Source organism: Camelus ferus, chromosome 19, assembly GCF_009834535.1.
Source record: "Camelus ferus isolate YT-003-E chromosome 19, BCGSAC_Cfer_1.0, whole genome shotgun sequence".
In the NCBI taxonomy this organism is placed as follows: domain Eukaryota; kingdom Metazoa; phylum Chordata; class Mammalia; order Artiodactyla; family Camelidae; genus Camelus; species Camelus ferus.
This window is the reverse complement of record NC_045714.1, coordinates 3,966,171-3,985,816: the sequence shown is the minus strand read 5'-3', so window position 1 is coordinate 3,985,816 and position 19,646 is coordinate 3,966,171. Positions and strand designations below refer to the sequence as shown.

The following is a 19,646-nucleotide window of genomic DNA, read 5'->3' as shown; positions in this document are numbered from 1 at the left end:
GTCATGTCTTTGTGTGAAGCTGCGATGCAGCTTTCTGGGGCTTTACATAGTAATATGGGTGAGAAGTTTTGTATGTGCTTAAGGGAGTGAAAAAATTGATTTTTTTTTTCTCAGATCTAGGTAGGATTTGGGTCTTTTGGTTTGTTTTTTTTTAAGTAAAGCAGAATAAATCTGTACTGCCCAAGATTCTTGAAAGCTAGATCAGTATTAAAAGGTGCCTTGTGGATGCATTCCTGGTGAAAGAAACCAGATAGAATAAAATGTCCTCAAACTGACAATTGTTTATGACCTATATCTCGGGTATTTTGAACGTATTTCTTTTCTGTTTTGTTCATTGCTATGTCCCCAGATCCAAGAATAGTTCCTGGCAGGTATTGGGTACCCAATAAAAATTTGAATGAATGGATGACTCTTGGGCCTTAGGCTTTTGAAGTCAGCAGAAAATGAAAACAAAATGGAATTTAGATTACTCTCTCACTTTTCCAGCCGTAAGAAATATAATTGAAATTAGTTTGGGCAAATTTGGCTGAGTCCCAGTGCTGATTGTCATCAGAACCTTGTCGTTCTGCTTCTTGGATTTTCTTTCATTTGGTTTGGCTTTGTTCTTAGGAAGGTTCGCCTTTGTGATGTTAAGACAGCCCCCACAGCTCCCATCTTACTGGGATAGTGACCCTGGCTCAGAGAGAGAGCCTCTTCCCAATGCTCCGGCAAAAGTTTCAGGGCAGGTTTTCATTGGCTCAGTTAGAGTCATGTGTTCCTCCCTTACCCAATCACAGAGGCCAAGGGAGATGGGCTACCCTGATTGGCCAGATCCAAATCATGTGCCCAGCCCGGGAGCTTGGAACTAGATACAGCCTCACCTTAACAAGCAAGACTGAGTGAGGGGAAATGTTGGTTTCCTCAGAAGCACAGTTACCAAAAGGCAGGAGAATTGATGCCGGACAGAAAAATAAAACAGATGTCTGCTACAGAAACCCAAATCCAGCTTCTCTCTCAAGGGGCAAGTGGAGAGAGGGCATTTCTTCCAGCCCCCAACTTTCGCTGCTTCCAGCCCAAGATGCCTCCTTCGTGCATAATCACGCCCCCGCCTTCCTCATTCATGTTCCCACAGTTCTCAGTTCTGCCAGATCCCATCTCTGACATCCAGAACTTTTACAGCATTGATTTATCACCGTGTGCAGCAATTTGCGTTTGGTGTCTTTTCAAAAACAGAAGAAAGAGATTCATGTAACCTTGCAAGCAGCCCAAAGTTAAAAGGATCTGGTTACAGACTATCAGAAATGCCCCAACCCTGAGAGCTTTGGGGCTCTGGGTTTATTTAATATATTTCTTCCCGGCCCTACTTCCCCAGCCAATTTGTCTGCCAAAAAAACAGAAGACTTCAGTCCTGTGGCATTTCGCATCCAATATTTATAGCGTTCTAGAGTTTGCAAAAGCACTTCCTTCTCATTTATCACTTGTTTCTCAGGAGACCCCAGCTCCACCCCCAGAAAGTTAGTGAGATTGTTCTCTTTGCCCAGACCAGGAGCTTCAAAAGCCAAATGACAGATGGCTTAGGTCTCACAGTTCAGGGTCCTTCTGCTGGCAGCAGTGGTGGGATTGAAACTCACCCTGGGCCAGCTCAGCTTGCATTCTGCACCCCTTGGGACCCCATTTTGGTCCTGCAAAGTGGCAGCCAACAGCCTGAGTTCACACTTCAACTGTAACTGTGTTCTGCTCAAGTTACAAGATGTTTTTTAAAATCTGGACATTTCACCTGAAAATCCAGATTCCAAGCTTTTCTTTAAAAAAAAATAAAGGGGGTGATGATGATCTTGCCGATACTGTCAACATTCTTGAACGGTAGGGGTCAGCAGACCACAGCCCACAGGGATCTGTTGGCTGTTTTTGTAAATAAAGTTTTATTGGAACACAGCCGTGCCCATTCGTGTATGCATTGTCCGTGGCTGCTTTCGCTCTACAGTGGCAGAGTTTACCATTGCCGCAGGGACCGTATGGCTGCAAAGCTGAAAATATTTTCAGTCTGACCCTTTGCAGAAGAAGTTTGCTGACCCATCCTAGGTGGCAACAGCCACCTGAATTTGTGTCGCAGATACCCCCAGTATTTTTAGAATATACGTACAGCTGAGGGCACATCACTCCGCAAATAACACTCAGCATTAGGGATGTTAGATGCTTATTTCTCTCTCATTTGACAGTTTGGGCATCACAGCCCGGCGGTGATGTGGCACACACAGTGCTGGCACCCAGGCTCCTGTCACATTGCTCCACCATCCTGGGGGATGGTCCTTGTCCACAATGGCTCCCCGTGTCCACATCCAGCCACCAGGCAAGATACAGGGGAGGCACACCCACTTCCGGTGGGGGGATAACCAGAACTCACACGCCACTCCCACCCACGTCTCCACCCAAAGTCAGGGCCACACCCAGCTGCAAGGGAGGCTGAGCCTGTGACCTCCGTTGTGGCAGCCTTGTACCCAGCTAGTGGTCCTGTTTCTGTGGAGAAGGAGCAGGTCCTGTTTCTGTGCTGGCTGACACAGCAGATTCCGTGGCCCAAATCTCCATTCACCGCACACCTCTCCTTCTCTTACTCTCAGTCCATTTCATTCATTCGCAGAAGCACCTGAATCTTGTTGCATTTATGTGCCCCATTATCAGTGATGTAGGTTCTCTTCCAGGGGAGAGGAGGAGAGGGAGCTGCTGAACTCCAGGCTCAGGGCAAAGGTTGCAGGCGTGGAATCGTACAGGATGTGTCCCCTGGTTACGTAAACTCGTGACTGGGAAATAATTGGGCGGAATGTGCTCCCATATCTAGCACTGGGGCCGAGCAGCATCGAGCTGAGTCGGTAGCACCGCGCTCCTGGAGACGCTTCCTCCATCTGGGTTCTCCTCCCACCCCACCTGCGCCTCCTTCCAAGTCTCCTAAGCTGGTGTCTTGTCGTCCTGACCTCTTACTCCAGAGCCCAGGACCTGGGCCCTCTCCTCTGGCTATGCCCATTCCCCAGCTGGGAATTTGACCCCTTTTAGTGCCATGGGCGCCCCTCAGGCGTCTGGTGAAGGCCATGGATCCTTTTCAGAATAATATTTTCAAATTAAATGCATAGGAGAAAATACAAAGGAGGGCAGATATATCAAAACACATTCTCCAAAATACTCTCTAAGCCAGGATAGGTATGCGTCTTCACACACGGAGTAACATGATGTAGTAGTTGTTTAGCTGATAACTGCCAGGTGTGATAACTTTGTGATTTTTTTTTTGAAATAGTGATGCCTGCAGTGATATTTTGAGATGTCTGTGTTGACTATAATGTGATATAAAAATACGGTGACTTAGGTTGGTGGCCAAGGCACTGTTACTATGATTTGATGTCTTCACCCATAATTGAAGGCGATGCTAGTTAGAGGGTAATGAAAATAAAGATCTAGTTTTCCCACCCAGGTTCACAGACGTCCGATTAAGAACCCCTTCTGTAGACGATCTCACTCAGTCCTGCGGCGTTAGCTGCCGTCTAAATGCTTTCCCTGCACCTGGACCCACATCCCCAGCGGCCGCCCTGTCTCCACCTCATCTGTCTGGCACCTCAGGGTTAACATGTCTGACCTCGAGCTCTTCATCACCACAGCCTGCAGAGCCTGCCCCTCCCACAGTGCCCCCGTCCTGGGTGACGGCAGGTCTGTCCTCGATGCACAGGACAAAAGCCTTGGAATAACCTTGCCTTGCTTTCTTCCTACACCACATCTAATCCATCTGCAAATCCTGTTCGTTCCACCTTCAAAAATAGCCTGAAACCAGCCAACCCTTCTGCACCCACCTGGTTAGAACCATCCCATCAGTTTCTCTCCTCCAAGAGCCACACTTTGGACTGTTCTCAACCCTAGACTGTAACTCCTGTGAGAGTACGATTTGGGGGTTGTTTCTTAATTTATTCTGTTTGGTTCAGTGGTGTCCTCAGTTCCTAGAACCAGGCCTGGTATGTAAGCCATGCTCATCATCCCCAAAGCCCACAGCTGGATGAACGCTGGAAGGATGGAGCACGGGGAAGTGACCTCGGTGTGGAATCTCTTCTGCCTAGAATTCTGGCATAAAGCACTGTGGAGGGTTAGTCTGAGCCAGTCAAGGAGCAGGGTCTCTCAGATAATGAGCAAATATCTGGGAAGGGTGAGGAAGTGGTCCACACGGGTGTCCGAGGAAGATGCTTCCTTCAGATGGAAGAGCAAGGGCAAAGGTCCTGAGGCAGGAATGAACTTCGGGGACTGGGAGGACAGGCAGAGGCCACTGTAGCTGGAGCGGACTGAGCCAAGGCAAAGCAGGGCGATGAGCTCCAGGAGGGGACAGGAGACAGGTCACATGGGACGTTGTAGGACGTGACAGGGAGTCTGGGTCTAGTTCAGGTGTGACTCAGAGCCGCTGAAGGGTTTTGAGCAGAAATGGGGCTTCATCAGATTTGTGATTTAGCAGAATCCCTCTGGCGACCGTGGAAGGTTGGACTGAAGTTGGAGGTTGGAGGGAGGAGACCCTAGGCGGTGGCTTGGACCAAGCTGGTCCCAGTGACATGTGGGAAGTGCTCAGTCCTGAGTCTGTTCTCTGAAAGTGGAGCCACTATGATGTAGCAGCTGAAGACCCCTGTCGGGTGTGGGGCCTGAGCAGCTGGCACTTCCTGGAATTCGGAGAGAATTCGGAAAGAGAAGCAGGTTTAGGGGAATCGATCAAGAGTCCAGTTTGAAATGCCTGTTTGGCACCAGATGAACTGATCTGAAGGAAAAGATGAAGTTTTGTTAACAGTCCAAGTGAGACATAAAAATGGCACAATGTTACCATCTCATTGGGAGGAAACGGGCAAACGCATAAATACGCTGGGACGGGGTAAGTCAGTCCGTCTTCACCATTTCATCCCTAAGACGTAGAAGAGTACCTGGTATACAGTAGGCGTTCAATAAATATTCATCTAATAAAAATATGGCAAAACGTGTGAAAGAGACGCGGGACGACTGGAGTTCGGAAGAGGTCGGGGGTGGGGGCGACGGCCCCGTGTGTTTTCGCAGGCGCCTCGCCGGTGAGACGCGGGTGGTTTCCTCCGGGATCGACGGGCTCGGCGGCGCTCTGCTTCATCCTTCGCTGACCTTTCCGACTCGCTTTGGCAAACGTTGTGTATTGTCATTGGCTCCGCTCCGCGCTCCGGCCCTTCTCTGCTAATAGATGTGTGTCATGCTCAGCCGACCTCTTTGTGCAGCGTAAACATCCTTCCCTGAGCTCATTACCCGAGTCTCCGAGGGGCCTTGTCATTTTCCAAGATGCCGCCGCATCTGGTTTCTAACGACCGTTTTCATCCCTCTAGAGACCCGCGTTCTCAGCCCCTCCCTGAAAAAGGGAAGCGGGCTGTTATTTTGGGAACTCACAATTCCTTTTTCTGGAGTTCTTACTCTGTGCCAGACCTGATCTCGCTTGCTGCTGTCCCCGTTTTACAGATGAAGTCCCTGAGGCTTAGAGAGGACCCCTCCGTTGCCTGAGGAGGCAGGGATCAAACCCCGGGCCTCAGACTCTGGGAACCGAGCTCTGCAGAGCCACGCTGCGTCCCCGTCTCCATCACCGGAGACCCGCCCCGCTCTTGATACCGCATTCTCAGCACTGAGTTTCTTAACCTTAGCACCGCTGATGCTTTGAAGTCAGATTATTCTTGGCTGGGAGGATGTCCTGGGCACTGGGGGATGTTAGGCAGCATTCACTAGGTGCCAGTAGCACCCCCTCTCCCCTAGCTGTGACAACAGAAAAGACTCCAGGCACCACCAGTGTCCCCTGGCAGGTGCAGGTCGCCCCCATCGGCCTGATCGTGTTCTCTGTGTTCTGCACACAGACGGCTTCGGGCTGCGTCTCCACCTCCTTCATTTAGCCTTTTCCCAACATGCAGCGTTCTCTCCTGCAGATGCTGTGATAGGAATCCCTTTAATAAAACATTTAGCTGCCCCTTCTCCTGCCTTCCTACTCTCCCAGGGAGGATGTGAGGCTTAAGACACCGGAGAGGGGTGGCCTTGCACCAACCCCCGAGTCCGTTGCTCCAGGCATCCTGTCGGCAGCTACCACTCTGTGCCCACGCTTGGCCAGGTGCCAGGCTGGGGCTCCAGCACTCAGAAGAGGCTCCTGCCTTGTGGACCCAACATCCTGGTGGGGAGATGACGATAGACAAGGAAGCACACACACCTACAGGATAATTTCGGAGAGCGTGGAGTGCTGTGGAGAAGATAAATACCCCAGCAACTGTAGAGGGATGGGTGGCCTTAGACAAGGTGACCAGGGACACCTTCTCAGAGGGGGTGACATCTGATCTGAGATGTCATAGTGAGAGGAGCCAGTCCACGTGGGAAGGGAGAAGGCAAGTGTCTGAAGCCAAGGGAGGAGCGGGTGCAAATGTCGAGATGGCAGTGAGTTTGTCACAATTTAGGAAACAAGAGGCCGAATGAACAGAATGAGCAGAGGGACGAGTGACCGGAGACGTGGGCGGAGGGAGAGGGACAGGCAGGCCAGCTGCTGGAGGGGACTGACAAGAAGGGCCAGGGGTTCAGAAGTGTCCTTCTGGCCGTTGGGGGGATCTGGATGATGGGAAGACTGAAGGGGAGGCACCGAGTCCAGGTGGAGGCCATTTCCTCTGTGAGCAGAGAACGAGGATGGAGGAGCAAGGCACATCACTCTCTCTCTCTTTTTGGACGCCATCATCCTGATGGCCTTGCCTCTTTCATTTGGATTCCCAAGCACTGTATCTGAGGATTCAGATTACAGCTTTTGAGCAACTGTCTCATCCAGGGTGTTACCGAAATCCAACCCTTTTTTCTACCTGTGAGTCTCCTAGCTCAAGTTCAGAGTCCCAGGGCAGAGTCTGACTGGCCAACCTCAGCCGTACACCTGGCCCTTGGGTGGGGAAAGATACCTTGATGGACAGTTGGGATCTTTGTATCTGAGAGGAACACGAATGCAGTGGTTGTGGCTTTTCAGGGGTTACCTGACAGAGTGTGTGTGTGTGTGTGTTCATGCATGTGTGTATATACTGGTATATTGGCTCCAAATTATGGGGAAACCAACCCAATCAAAATGAATAAATATTTAATGAAATATTTATATTTGAATATAAGTAATGAAACATCACATGATTCAACCAGTCCACTCTGGAATATTTCGACGCTTAGTTATTTATTGATTATCTCTAATGTAGGATGTGGGTGGAGAAGGTGTGGGATTCATGTGTGCTAAGAGGCACCAGTGTCCTTACAACAGCCCTGTGGACAGTTCCACCCAGAGGCCCATGATGGGGGAAAGAAGGATCCCCGAAGGCGGGGAGCTGAAAGCCCCGCCACTCGCTAGGTACTCAGGACGTGCCGGGTGCTAGTTTACGTGCCGTACACCTGTGGGTTCCTCCACTCCACGTGAGCAGGCAGAGGCTTACTGTCATCGCTGCCACTGAGGCACAGAGGGGTGAAGTCACTTGGCAGGGGTAAGTAGGAGGTAGCAGACCAGACAGTCTGGCTGCGGAGATGCGCACCTGGCTGCTCTCCCAAATCTCCCATGTTGCCCGGACTGCGGAGAATGACTGCCCAGGGGTGCAGAACAGCAGCGGCCCCACCCCAGCCCAGCCCAACCCACTCTCCAGCCCAGACCCTGGATGCCTGTTCTATTCCAGCTGCTGAAACCCTCCATCTCCCTGTATCCAAAATGATGCACCGTCTGCCCTGCGGTGCCAGGCTTACCGCCAGCTGATCTCAGTCTGCGGTCGCCCCAAGACACAGCTTTTACAGACCACAAATGCGATCATTACGAGGCAATTTCAGTTAGATTCAAGGCTGGGAGAGATAACAGAAGGGCCTGGTTCTCCCATCAGACTGAACAGTTCCCCAGCAGCACTTAACTCAGACAAATGGAGAAAGCAGCCGCCAGGAGGGGAAGCAGGCACTCAGAGCTTTCCAGCAAGAGCTGCCTGCCTGGCCTGCAGGACGAGGACGGAGCATTAGGAAAGGACCTGGGGGATCCCAAACCCCTCCAGGTGGTCGGGGGAGGGTGGATTCTGACATCTGTCTCTGCACTGCTTCCATTAGATGAGGTGTTAATGGAGCAAGAAGTTGGCCAAAAAAGGAGGATGCGCTGGTGCTAGTGACACTGTAACACTTGTTTTGTGTCATTTCGGAGCATTACGCATCTGTTAGTTCTTACAACAGCCCCGTGAGGTAGATACTGTTGTTGTGCTCATTTTATACATGGAGAAACTGAGGTAGGAGAGATCAAACAACGTACACACAGCTTTCCGTGTTGCAGAATAGTTCCAAGAGTTCTTTGAGCATCACTTCCTCTGGGACATCTTCATCCTTGTCATCACAGCGGCTTTTCCTTATTTACGTCCGTGATTGAGTTCACCTTTGGTGAAGTTTGGCCCCCCCCCAAGAGTTTCCCGCGCAGGGAGCGTCACCACTCCCAGGGTCAGCTCCATTTCTTCTGTGACTCCATTGGCAGTCAACGTCAGTCTCCGCCTTCTCGCTTTTCTTTCCTTTGCTGCATTTTCGCCCCTAGTGGCCAGTTCTCTCCTTTCGATAATTCTCTTTTGCAGAATGTCCTGTAGCTGCAGCCCTGGGAGCCAAGGAGGCAGCACAGCTACACGTGTTGCTGTCTGTGTGTGAACTGAGTAACCGGGGGCAGTGACCGGTCACCGACAGACTCTGCAAGAAGTGACGTGACTGGCCCCTGATCACAACGAACATCTGTTTAGTTCACGTGGGAGCTAGCCGTGAAGTTTGTACTTCACGCAGTTACAGTCATTATGCTGCCGTAGCTGAACGGGAACCGTGCTGTGGGAGGCTGGTATTATTTATCAGAAGTGTAGAAACTGACATCTGTGCGTATCAGGACCGTGCCCGGCCAGGACGGCCTGAACTGGATGCTCCTGTCCTGTTGCCACTGCCGTCCTCCCTGTTGTGTTATTCCTTTGCACTATGCAGCCCCCACTGCCCAGTTTACTTCTGAAGTGACCTCACTTCCCCCAGGTCACCACAGTCCTGTTTTAAGTCCCAGGGGGACCCTTCACCCCACACAGGGAATTTTGCTCTGCAGCAGGGGAGGGGAGACTTTTCCTGCAAAGGGCCAGATAGGAAATATTTTGGATTGGCAGCCACACGGTCTCAGTTGCAACAACCCAGCTCAGCCATAGTAGTGTGCAGGCAGCCTTCATGATGCGTAAACAAATGGGTGTGGCTGTGTTCCAATGAAACTATTTACAAAAACAGGTGGCGGGCTGGGCTTGGTTTGCCAAAACCCTACTCTATACTAAGCATCTCATTGTCTTTTCCTTGAGTCTCTTAACTGTAGATGAAGTACCTCAACCCAAACTGAATTAAGCAAACAAAACAACAACAGAAGCAAAATGGTGGGATTTACTGGTTTACGTGACTCAGGGTTTCTCGACCTTGGCACTCCTGACGTCTTGGGCCAGCTCATTCTTTTTCCTGGGGAGCCATCCTGTGCATTATAGGATATTTACCAGCATCCCTGACCTGTACCCACTCAATGCTAGTAGCACCCCACCCAGTTGTCACAACCAAAAGTGTCTCCATTGTCTGATGTCCCCTGATATTGGGAAACCCTATATAAGTGAGCATTAAAGGTGGCTTCAGGTAAGAGTGGACACAGGGACTCAAACCAGCATATTTCTCTATCCATCTCCCCCCTACCCCCATCTCTCCTGCTTTCTTCCATGTTGCTGCATCTTCCAAACAGACTTCTCCCTCTTGGTAGCAAGATGGCTGCCAGCAGTTTTAAGTTTATATCCCACCAGCTTCAAGCCCCATGGAAAGAAAATGTCTCTTTCCCGGTAGCTCCCTAAAATCCAAGAGCTGACTCTCATTGACCAAACTTGGGTCACATGCATGTCCTTGGACCAATGGCAGTAGCCAGAGGGATGTAGTGCTCTGATTGGTCAGGCTGAGATTACACGAGCAGTCCATGTGGACTTACGTAAGGAGGTGGTGGTACCCGGAGAATCACAGTCAGGACCAGGGAGGCAAAGCAGAAGTCTCTGTTGCCGGGTGTAAATTTCCACCCAGTGCCTGGTACACGGGAGGCAGTAAGTGCCCTGTCCTCTCGATGGATTCCAGCCCTGCTTCCTAGGGGCAGCCATCAGCCAACACATTGTCAATGGTCTTCCCTGGCCTGGCATTTAGTTTCTCTTCATCTGCCTGCCACATTGTTCCAGCCCCCAGTTAGCTCCTCCTTTTACACCATCTCAGCAGCGAAGGCGCAGGGACTCCAGGCTCCAGTCATGACACAGGCTGTATTTTTAATCTTGATTTTAATTCCAGCTCATTCTCCTGCCTGTATCTCCCAGCCCTGGAGCCCCCGGGCTTGTGCTAATTTGCTTCTCCCACCTCAACTGGTGCCAGAATAACATTTTAAACCCTGCCTTGGGGAAGTCTAATCAAATGAGAGCAAAATCTCATTTGGCACTAAAAGCCTTGACTGAAGCCCTGTTTTCTAGGGCCTGGTGGAGGCTGAATAATAAACTCTGGATTTTTTAAGGGTTGGGGGTTAGAGAGAGGAGAGAGATGTGAAAGAGGAGATTCTAGCCGAGGAAGTCACTCTGGACATGTTGACACCCGTGGCATTGGACAATAATAGGCGGGGGTGGGCTTCTGAAGTCACCCCACCTCCCACCCCCAAGAAATATTTAGCCCAGCAGCCAGGCCAAGAACATAGGCTCTTTAGCAGTCCAAGTTGCACATTCATCAGAAAGACCTTGGCCCAGATCTTCAGGAACAAACCAGTAGGATCATGAGCTGGGGACTGGGGAGACCTGGGAGGGAACCTCGATCCCCCAGTGGGGGGTTGTTTGAGCCTCCTCCTCTGGGCTTTCATTCACTGTTCTGCAAACCAAGGGAGTAAAGTTCTATGCTTCTTGAATGACTTATGGTCCTGGGTTCTTTCAAAATGTGCCAAAAGCTGTGGACCTGTTTCCAGGAAAATGCACAAGAAATGCAAAATCTGGCATGTGATATTTTAGGGGATGTGTGCCCCCAAAGCTTGTTTCTGCCTCAGGACCTTTGCACTTACTGTTCTCTTGGGCTGGAGCAGTTTTCCTTGTATTCCCATATTTCTTCTGACTCATTCTCATCATTCCTCAAAGAGACCCCCGGACCACCTAGCCCGGTGGTACCTCCCGTGGTCCATCTCAGGCCACTTTGTTGCATCATCATCCTTTATTTTCTTCATCGCTGTTGTCACCAACACCACCACCTTTATTTGTCATAGTTTCCCCCCACCAGAATGTCAGCCCCATGAGGTTAGAGATCCTTGGATCTTGTTCACTGCTGTGTGCCCAGTGCCTAGGACAGCTCCTGGCATACCATAGGTGTTTAATAGGTTGCTAAATGGATATATTGACTTTTTTGTGCCCAGAACACCGGTTCTGTTATTTACTTCATATTTTTCTCTCAGTCATTTTATTCTCTTCATTACAGTTATTTCAAAAGGAAACGTTTACCTCACTGTCAGTATTACTTGTCATGAAGAGAGAGTGTTGGGGCTGTATGTGGGGGGTGGTTATTAAATGTCACCTTCTTCCCTGTTGAAGTTTTGAAACAAATGAGAAATAAAATAAAAGAGTCAGCAGATGGAAGCCAAAATAGCACTTTGATGAGTCTGATAAAGGCTGGGTTTGAGGACCTGACTTCCTTCAGAGGGCATTTGGGCTTCCTGATACTAAACTCCAGAGTCAGACAGACTTCTCACTGAGCCCTACCCCTTCTCCTCCCAACCCTGCGCGAGCAAGCCCCCTTAAACTGGCATTCCCCGAGGGCAGCTCGCTCCCCACAGGAAGGTGAAGGAAGGACTGCATTGCATATGTCCAGTTTGTCCCTGCAAACCCACCAGCCATACATGCTAAGGGTCAGCAGACTACAGCCCATGAGTCAAATCCGGCCCTCTATCTGTCTCTGTAAATAAAGCTTTATTGAAACACGGCCACACCCATTTGTCTGTGGATTGTCTGTGACTGTTTCCTACGACAGCAGAGTTGAATAGTTGCAATAGAGGCTGGCCCACGAAGCCTAAAATACTTACCCGCTGGGCCTTTACAGGAAAGGGCCGCTGCCCCTGCCATGAGTCAGTCTTCCCCGAGAAGGAGAAAGGAGAGAGAGAGAGGCCGGGTGTGTTATCAGAGTAGAGCCCCCTGCGCATGGAAGGAAGCATCAGAGGTGGGGAGTAAGGTCATGGACGTTTAGTAGATCTTGTTTCCTGGGCTGTGCTTGACCTCCAGGGCCTCCTCCGCTCCCTCAACGTGGTTCTTTAACTGATGGGAGGGAGGTGCTGAGGGCCAGGTGGAGTCATTTAAATCAGGGTGTCTGTCAAGTCCAGACTATTGACATTTCGTGCTGGATGATTCTCTGTGGCGGGGGCTGTCCTGAGCTCTGTCGAAGGCTCAGCAGCCTCCCTGGCCTCTACCCACTAGATGCCACCTGCATCCCCCTCCCCAAGTTGGGACAAACCTAAAATGTGTGCAGACACTGCCAAGTGTCTAAGGGGCAAAACTGCCCCTGGCTGAGAGCTGCTGCTTTAAGGGGGTGGGTGCAGCCAGTGTCCGAACGGGCCATGTTCTAGAGAAAGGCGCTCGGGCCTTCAGCTTCCCCGACATAATTTTACGCTGCCTATTCCTTCCAGCCGGCAGCTCAATCCTTGACGCCCCAACACCCAGCTGGGGATGTGCAGCCGCTGTTGGGCTGGGCACCCATCGCTTGATTACATTTCACTCTGTGGTTGTTGGATGTTACTCAGAACTCGGCCGGGGCAGCCAGTTTCCTGGCCCCCGGCTGCCCGGGGCTCCTTTCCGGGTATTTTTGCACTGTCCTCCCACATGAACGGAGGGCCTCACTCTGAGGCTGCTGGGGATCCTCCCTTCCTATCTTCATTCCTCCTCATGCCCAGATCCTCCTCGGAGGTGTTTCATCAGCTCCTCCCTCAGGAGCACTCACTTCCTGGCCCCACAAGCAAGGGGAGGACATAATGGAAATGCTTCCCTTTGCCTGGTACCCCGGGGGGATGCGGGAATCCGGCTGCTTGGGGTCGGAGGGGTCTTCCCACTCCTGGGTAGGGCCAGTCTCACACCAGGTCTCCAGGGAGACCCCTTAGAGGGCTCTGGCTCCATCTCCAGGCCCAGGCTTCTCTTCTCTGGGCCAGCAGGTCTCAAGGAGACTTCCATGCTTTCTAGAAGGTTCCAAGCAGGAAGACCCATCTTACCTCAGAGCAGTCCTGGCTCACTTCTCCTGGCTTTGTGGATGTTCACCGCCCCATCTGTCTCTTCTCATCTTGGGCTCCGAAATGACACCCACCAGACACTCGCTATTCTCCAGGAACGGCACTAAGTACTCTGCTTGCGAGATCTCTGGGTATCCCTTCCACAGCCCAATCTGTCAGCGATGGTTCTGTGAGCCCCGGGGTCCTCATCTGGAAGAGAGGGCTGGCCTAGCACCTCTGTCTCTAGAAAAAAACGCTCACAGATTTTTTTTCCATTGCTTAAAAATGGCTTTATAGGTAATAACTGTTTAAAAATCACATTTGCTTATGGTGGGGAGACAAAAAAAGCATCGCAAAGATCTTGTGGGACCACACCGCCCTTGGAAAGTTTGGGAGTATATCCCAGTGTAGATGAATTAGGGTGATTTTATTAAAGTGAGCTTTGCTGATGGTGTGAAGCATACGAATGGAGAACTGCACTGCTCTCCATCCCCAGTTCAGTGGAGTTTCACCAACTGAACCACCGGTGTTCTAGCAAGAAATCGAACAAGGCCATTACCCACCCAAAAAGTCCACGCACCGCTTCCATCCCTTCTTCCCCCGACATCCAGCGACAACCACTGCTTTTCTTTCCAACAGCTGAGATTCCTCTTGCCTGTTTTTGAACTTCATGCACATGGGATCACACAGCGATGCTTTTGTGTCTGCTTTGTTTCTCTCACCCCTGGCTGGTGGTTGAGACGCGTCCGTGTGAGTGGTGGGGCACTCGTTCTCTCATCCTCCTTTCTCTGTCGTTTCCGGGTATGTAAACATTCAGCGGTGTGTTTCTCCATTCTTGTGCGGATGGACATCTGTTCTGTTTCTAGTTATCTGCTGCCATGACCAATGCTGCTTTCAGCCTGTCCTGCTCGTGACTTTTGGCGGACGTATGAATGCATTTCTGCTGAGTCAATACCCAGGATCCAGATCGCTGGGTCAGGAGGTATGAAGACCCCGCCAGTTTCCCACTGTGGCTGGAGCAGGCTGCACACCCGCCAGCCGCGTGTGAGAGTTCCAGTGGCTCCACACCTGCGCCAACAATTGACCTTGGTCCATTTTTTTTTCTTTTAATGTTAGCCATTCTTGTCACCGTGCAGCAGGTAGAATCCAAATTGGCCATAAACTTGAATGGGAGAAAATCCTACTCGTGTTTGCACTCACCTACAGCTGACACTTGGTGTTTGCTTTCATTATGAATGTAGGCCGCAAACCACAGCGTGTTGGCAGCACCCGTAACTCTGTCATCCCTGAAAGTCACCAACATTTTAGTGTTCCGTTGCAGTCGCTGTAGATATGGTAAAATCACATATTTTCACTCCTCACTGCTTTGAAATGATCACTCCTTGCAAAAGCTTGTGTTCAATATCTTCGGTTTTTAAAAGGACACATTCTGCACGGCAGATATTCTTACCGGTTTGGTAACTATTTTTCAAAATAGTCGATTTTCTCTGTAATCCTATATATCCTATTTCCTGCCTGTGAAAACACCTGAGAAGGGGGTCGCAGGCTCTGCTTGCCCCCCTGAGCGCCCCGGGGCTCAGAGGGCGGCGCTGGCGTCAGGCCCCGGCCTGGGGTGCTCTGGAGGCTACAGCTGGGTGGCGGCAGGAGAAGGCCTTTGCTCTCTGCTTCCTCACGCGGCCTCCGGTCCTCCCCCCTCCAGCTTTCTTCGGGAAGTACCTGAACGAGTACAACGGCTCCTACGTGCCGCCCGGCTGGAAGGAGTGGGTCGGCCTCCTTAAGAACTCCCGCTTTTATAACTACACGCTGTGCCGGAACGGAGTGAAGGAGAAGCATGGCTCCGACTACGCCAAGGTGAGTCTCGCCCTTCCTGGATGGGGGGGGGGGGGGGGCGGGGGGCGAGGCTGAGAGCCGGACTCGAACCTGGGCTCCTGACACTTACACGCGTGACCCTGAGCAGCTTACTTACAGGCTCTGCTTCAGTTTTTTCATTTCTCAAAAAATAGTCTCTGTTTCTAGGAATATTGTTTTATTTTTAATTTTTTATAAATTGAAGTCTAGACTGATATAGAGTATCATGTTAGTTTCAGGGGTACAGCAAAGTGATTCAGTTCTATTTTTTCAGATTATTTTCCACTATAGGTTATTACACGATATTGAGTGTAATTCCCTGTGCTATACAGTAAATCCTTGTTGCTTAGCTATTTTAAATACAGTGTTTGTTAATTCCATACTCCTCTTTTAGCCCTCCCCCTGTCCCTTTCCCCACGGGTAACCATAAGTTTGTTTTCAATGTCTGTGAGTCCATTTCTGTTTTGGATATAAATTCATTTGTATTATTTTTTTTAGATTCCACATATAAGTGATATCATATAATATTTGTCTTTGACTTCTCTAACTGTAATGTTCTTTAGGTCCATCCCTGTTGCTACAAATGGCAGTATAAGAGTATTGTTTTTTTTTCAGTTGAAATACCTTTGACATAACATTGTGTAAGTTTAACAGGTAAAACACGTTGATTCGATACATTTATATATTGCAGTGTGACTGCCGTTGTCATGTTAGCTAACTCATGTATCAGGTTGCTTAATTATCATTTCCTTTTTGTGATAAGAATAATTAAGACCTAGTCTCTTAGCACGTTTGATGTTTATAATACGGTATTATTGCCTAGAATCGCGATGCTGTATGTTGCATCTCCAGGACTTATTTGTTTACTGGTTGTAAGTTTGTCCCCTTAAACAACATATCTCCAATTCTCCCACCCCTCAGCCCTTGTCAACACCCATCCTCCTTTTGGTTTTTATGAGTTCAGCGTCTTTGGATTCCATATACAAGTGATAACACACAGTATTTGTCCTTCTCTCTCTGACTTACGTCACTTAGCGTGACGTCCTCAAGGTACGTCGATGTGGCTGTAAATGGCAGGATTTCCTTCTTTCTAATGACTGAATAATATTCCATTGTGTGTGTGTGTGGTGTGTGTACACCACATCTTTATCCATTCATCATTGAAGACACTTAGGTTGTTTTCATATCTTGGCTGCTGAGAATAATGCTGCAGTAGACATGAGAATGCAGATATCCCTTCAAGATCCTGTTTTCATTTCCTTTGGATAAATACCCAGAAGTGGAGCCCCTAGATCATATGGTAGTTCCGTTTTTAATTTTTTGAGGAACCTCCATGCTGTTTTCTGTAGCAGCTGCACCAATTTGCCTTCTCACCAACAGTGCACAAAATTTCCCTTTTCTCCACATCATCATCAGCACTTATCTCTTGTCTTCTTGATGTTCTCCAGTCAACTCAGGTCAGGTGATAGAAGAGTATTGTTTTATAACATTTCGCCAAAGCAGAACTTTCTTACAGAAAGTGCATGTAACCAGCACCCACACAGGTCAAGAAGTAAACGTCACCACCAGCCCCAGAAGGTCCCTTCATGTAACTCCTTCCACCAACCACCCCTCCCACAAGGATGCCCATTACTCAGACTTCCAGCATTATAGATTAATTCTGTATCTAGCTTTTTTTGCTTAAGACTGTGTTGAAATCCACCCATGTTGTTACATGTGAGTGTAGATCCTCCATTCTTGTGATATAGCATTCCTTTGTGTGATTTTACCTTAATCTCTTTGTTCCTTGGGTCATGGTTTTGCTAGTTCTAGTTTATTAACCTGATAGAAGGTGAAGTGCATAGATCCTAAGTGGACAGCTCGGGGAATCTTCACACATGAGTGCCTCTTTTAACTGCCACCAAGTTCAGGGTGTAGCATGTTCCCAACCCCCAGAAGGCTTTCTCATATGCCTTTCCAGCCAAAACCCCAACCCTAGAGGTTACCTTTATTTTGACTTTGATCACCATGGGTTGGTTTTGCCTTCAAGAACTTCTAAATGGAATCATATCACATGTGCTCTTTAGTGTTGGCTTTTTTCACTCAATGTAATGTCTGTAGGATTCATCCAGGTGGTTGCATGTATCAGCCATGTGTCCTTTTCACTGCTGTATAATACTCTATTGTGTAAGTAGACGGCAAATATCCATCCAGTCAACGACTGATGGATATTTTGGTTGTCTCCAGTTTGGGTCTATTAGGAATTAAGCTGCTGTGAGCATCCTTACACGTGGCTTTTGGTATACATAGGAACCCATTCTTTTGGTATACACCTGGGAGCAGAAATGCTGGGATATAGGATTTGTTACAAGGTTGAACCAGTTTACACTCCCAACCAAAAATGCATAAGGGTTCCAGTTGCTCCACATTCCTCAACACTGGTATTGTCTTTTTTATTATAGCCATTTTGCTGGGGGTGTAGTGGTTTTTCATGGTGGTTTTACTACAAAGGATTTTGAGGACTGCATGAGTCAATACACGCTGAGCATCAGAAGAGGCCCTTGCACAGAGTAAATACTCAGTACATCGTAGTTCAGATCAGGACACTGCACTTTCTCTGTAAAGGGCCATGTGCTAAATATTTTAGACTTTACAAGCTTTAGTGTCTGTCGCAACCGCTCACATCTGCCCGTGTAGTGCAAAAGCAGCCATAGGTAATACGGAAACAAATAAACGTAGCTGTATTTCAATAAAACCTTATTTACAAAAACAGGCAGTAGGTCTGATTTGGCCAGTGGGCTATAGGTTCCTAACCCCTGGCTGAAATAATGATGATGATGGTGACAATAATGAGGAGGAGGAGAGCCTAACTGTGATATTTCATCCAAACTTTCCACTAGGAAAAAAAAAAAAAAAAGATTGGAGACTAGCAATATTTCTGCTCCAACTAAATCTTCAAAGTCAGCTCCGGCATCCCCCCACCCCTGCTGATATATTATTTCTCCGGACTGTCAAATCCACCCCGTTCCCACTGCCACTAGCCCTGCGCCTGGCTTACTGTCATAACCAGGGTTCTCTGGGTTAGCGCGATGATTCCTTGGGCTGCCGTCTCTAGGTCATCTCCAGAGTGCTACAGTGCTTCCCCAGGCAGACGTCCCCAGGGGATAGGCAGTCATGCAAACAGGACAGAAAGCCTGGGAGCAGGTGGGCCGTAGGGAGTGGTGGAGACTGTGGAGAACGTGTCTGACTAAAAGGGGGCAGCCAACTCTCAGATCAGGCCTGTCAGTCCCATGTAGAATTGTGGGCCCAAGATGGCCAGAGTCCCTGATTTGTCAACAGAAGCTACACATTTGAACATTTTTTCTTGTGAAATCTCTTGATTTTAAAATATTGGCAACTAATTCAGACGTTTCTAAAATCCTGCATGAATCACGTTTGCCTGAGAGCCACAGCTGACCCGTGTGCTTGTCTGCCATTGTATTGTCCTTCTGCCCATCACCCTCCAGGGACTAAGCAGTAGCCTCAGAGCCCGACTCTGAACATATTACTTGCCCTAGGATATGCTACCTACTCCTAAGAGCCTCAGTTCCCAGAGCTGGAAAATGGGCACATCCTTGCATCTTAATAACGTGCACTTCTATTTACTGAGCACCTACTATGGTCCAGGCACCGTGCTGGGTATTTTATGTGAAGTATTTCTAATCTTCACAACAGCCATATCAAGTGAGTGGACTAGTTGGATTTGACGACATTATTCATTCATTCCATCAACAAGTATTTATTATGAGCCTGCTACGTGCCAGGCACTATGCCAGCTGCTGGGTTTCCAAGGGGGGAGCAAAAACAGACCCGGTACCATCTTCATGAGCTCACAGTCTGGCACGTGGATGCGTGTTATAAACTGTGGAGTGAGGCATGTGTATTAAAGTCAGAACACCACACACAGTGTAGCAGCACGCGCACACACGCACGCACACACATACGCACACACATATGCATGCAGTCTGCGCATAGTAGGCCTGTCTCCATGACCTCCCGAGGGAATTAATTCCAAAGTCCTGGCGAGGGGCTTTAGCACCTCTGCTGGACTCCTTGGAAATATAAAGCACAGTCTCTCAGGGCCGAACACGCCATTTCTCTCCTCCCAGCCTCTGCGCAGGCCAGTTCTCCAAATGCCCAGAAAAATCCACTCCCTCCTTTTTAAAATTCCTCACCATGTCCACGCCCAGTCTCAGTGCAGCCCATAATGAAGTTATCCAGGGGTACCCGGTCTCCTTGGTGCTGAGGATGGGACAGGCAGTGGCTCCCGTGTCACCTCGTTTCCTGCAACACACAAATCTCCCCCCAGGCCCATGAATGAGAGGAGCCCCTGTGACAAAGGTGGGAGGATTCCTGGGCCCCTGGTTACCGGAGGCCTGGAAAGGGAGGCACAGGGGGCCCCTATGGGGTCAGCGCTGGCTCAGGTCCAGGGTTCAACTCCCAAGGGAAGCAGTGAGCAGCAGGAGCTGGAGCGTCAGGAGGGAACAGGAGTGAGCTTGAAGTTTCCAGCCGAGGCAGAGCCAGG

At 49.5% G+C, this 19,646-nt stretch overlaps 1 protein-coding gene across 5 annotated transcripts in view; it reads left to right on the top strand.

The window, feature by feature from the left end:
- Positions 1 to 19,646, top strand: part of SULF2 (sulfatase 2) — a 109,685-nt gene that overhangs the window by 57,434 nt on the left and 32,605 nt on the right. For all 5 annotated transcript variants that reach the window (XM_032461324.1, XM_032461327.1, XM_032461326.1 and 2 more), the window contains exon 4: positions 14,955 to 15,106. In XM_032461324.1, coding sequence (XP_032317215.1) covers positions 14,955 to 15,106 — 152 coding nt within the window. The remainder of the gene's footprint in view (positions 1 to 14,954; positions 15,107 to 19,646) is intronic.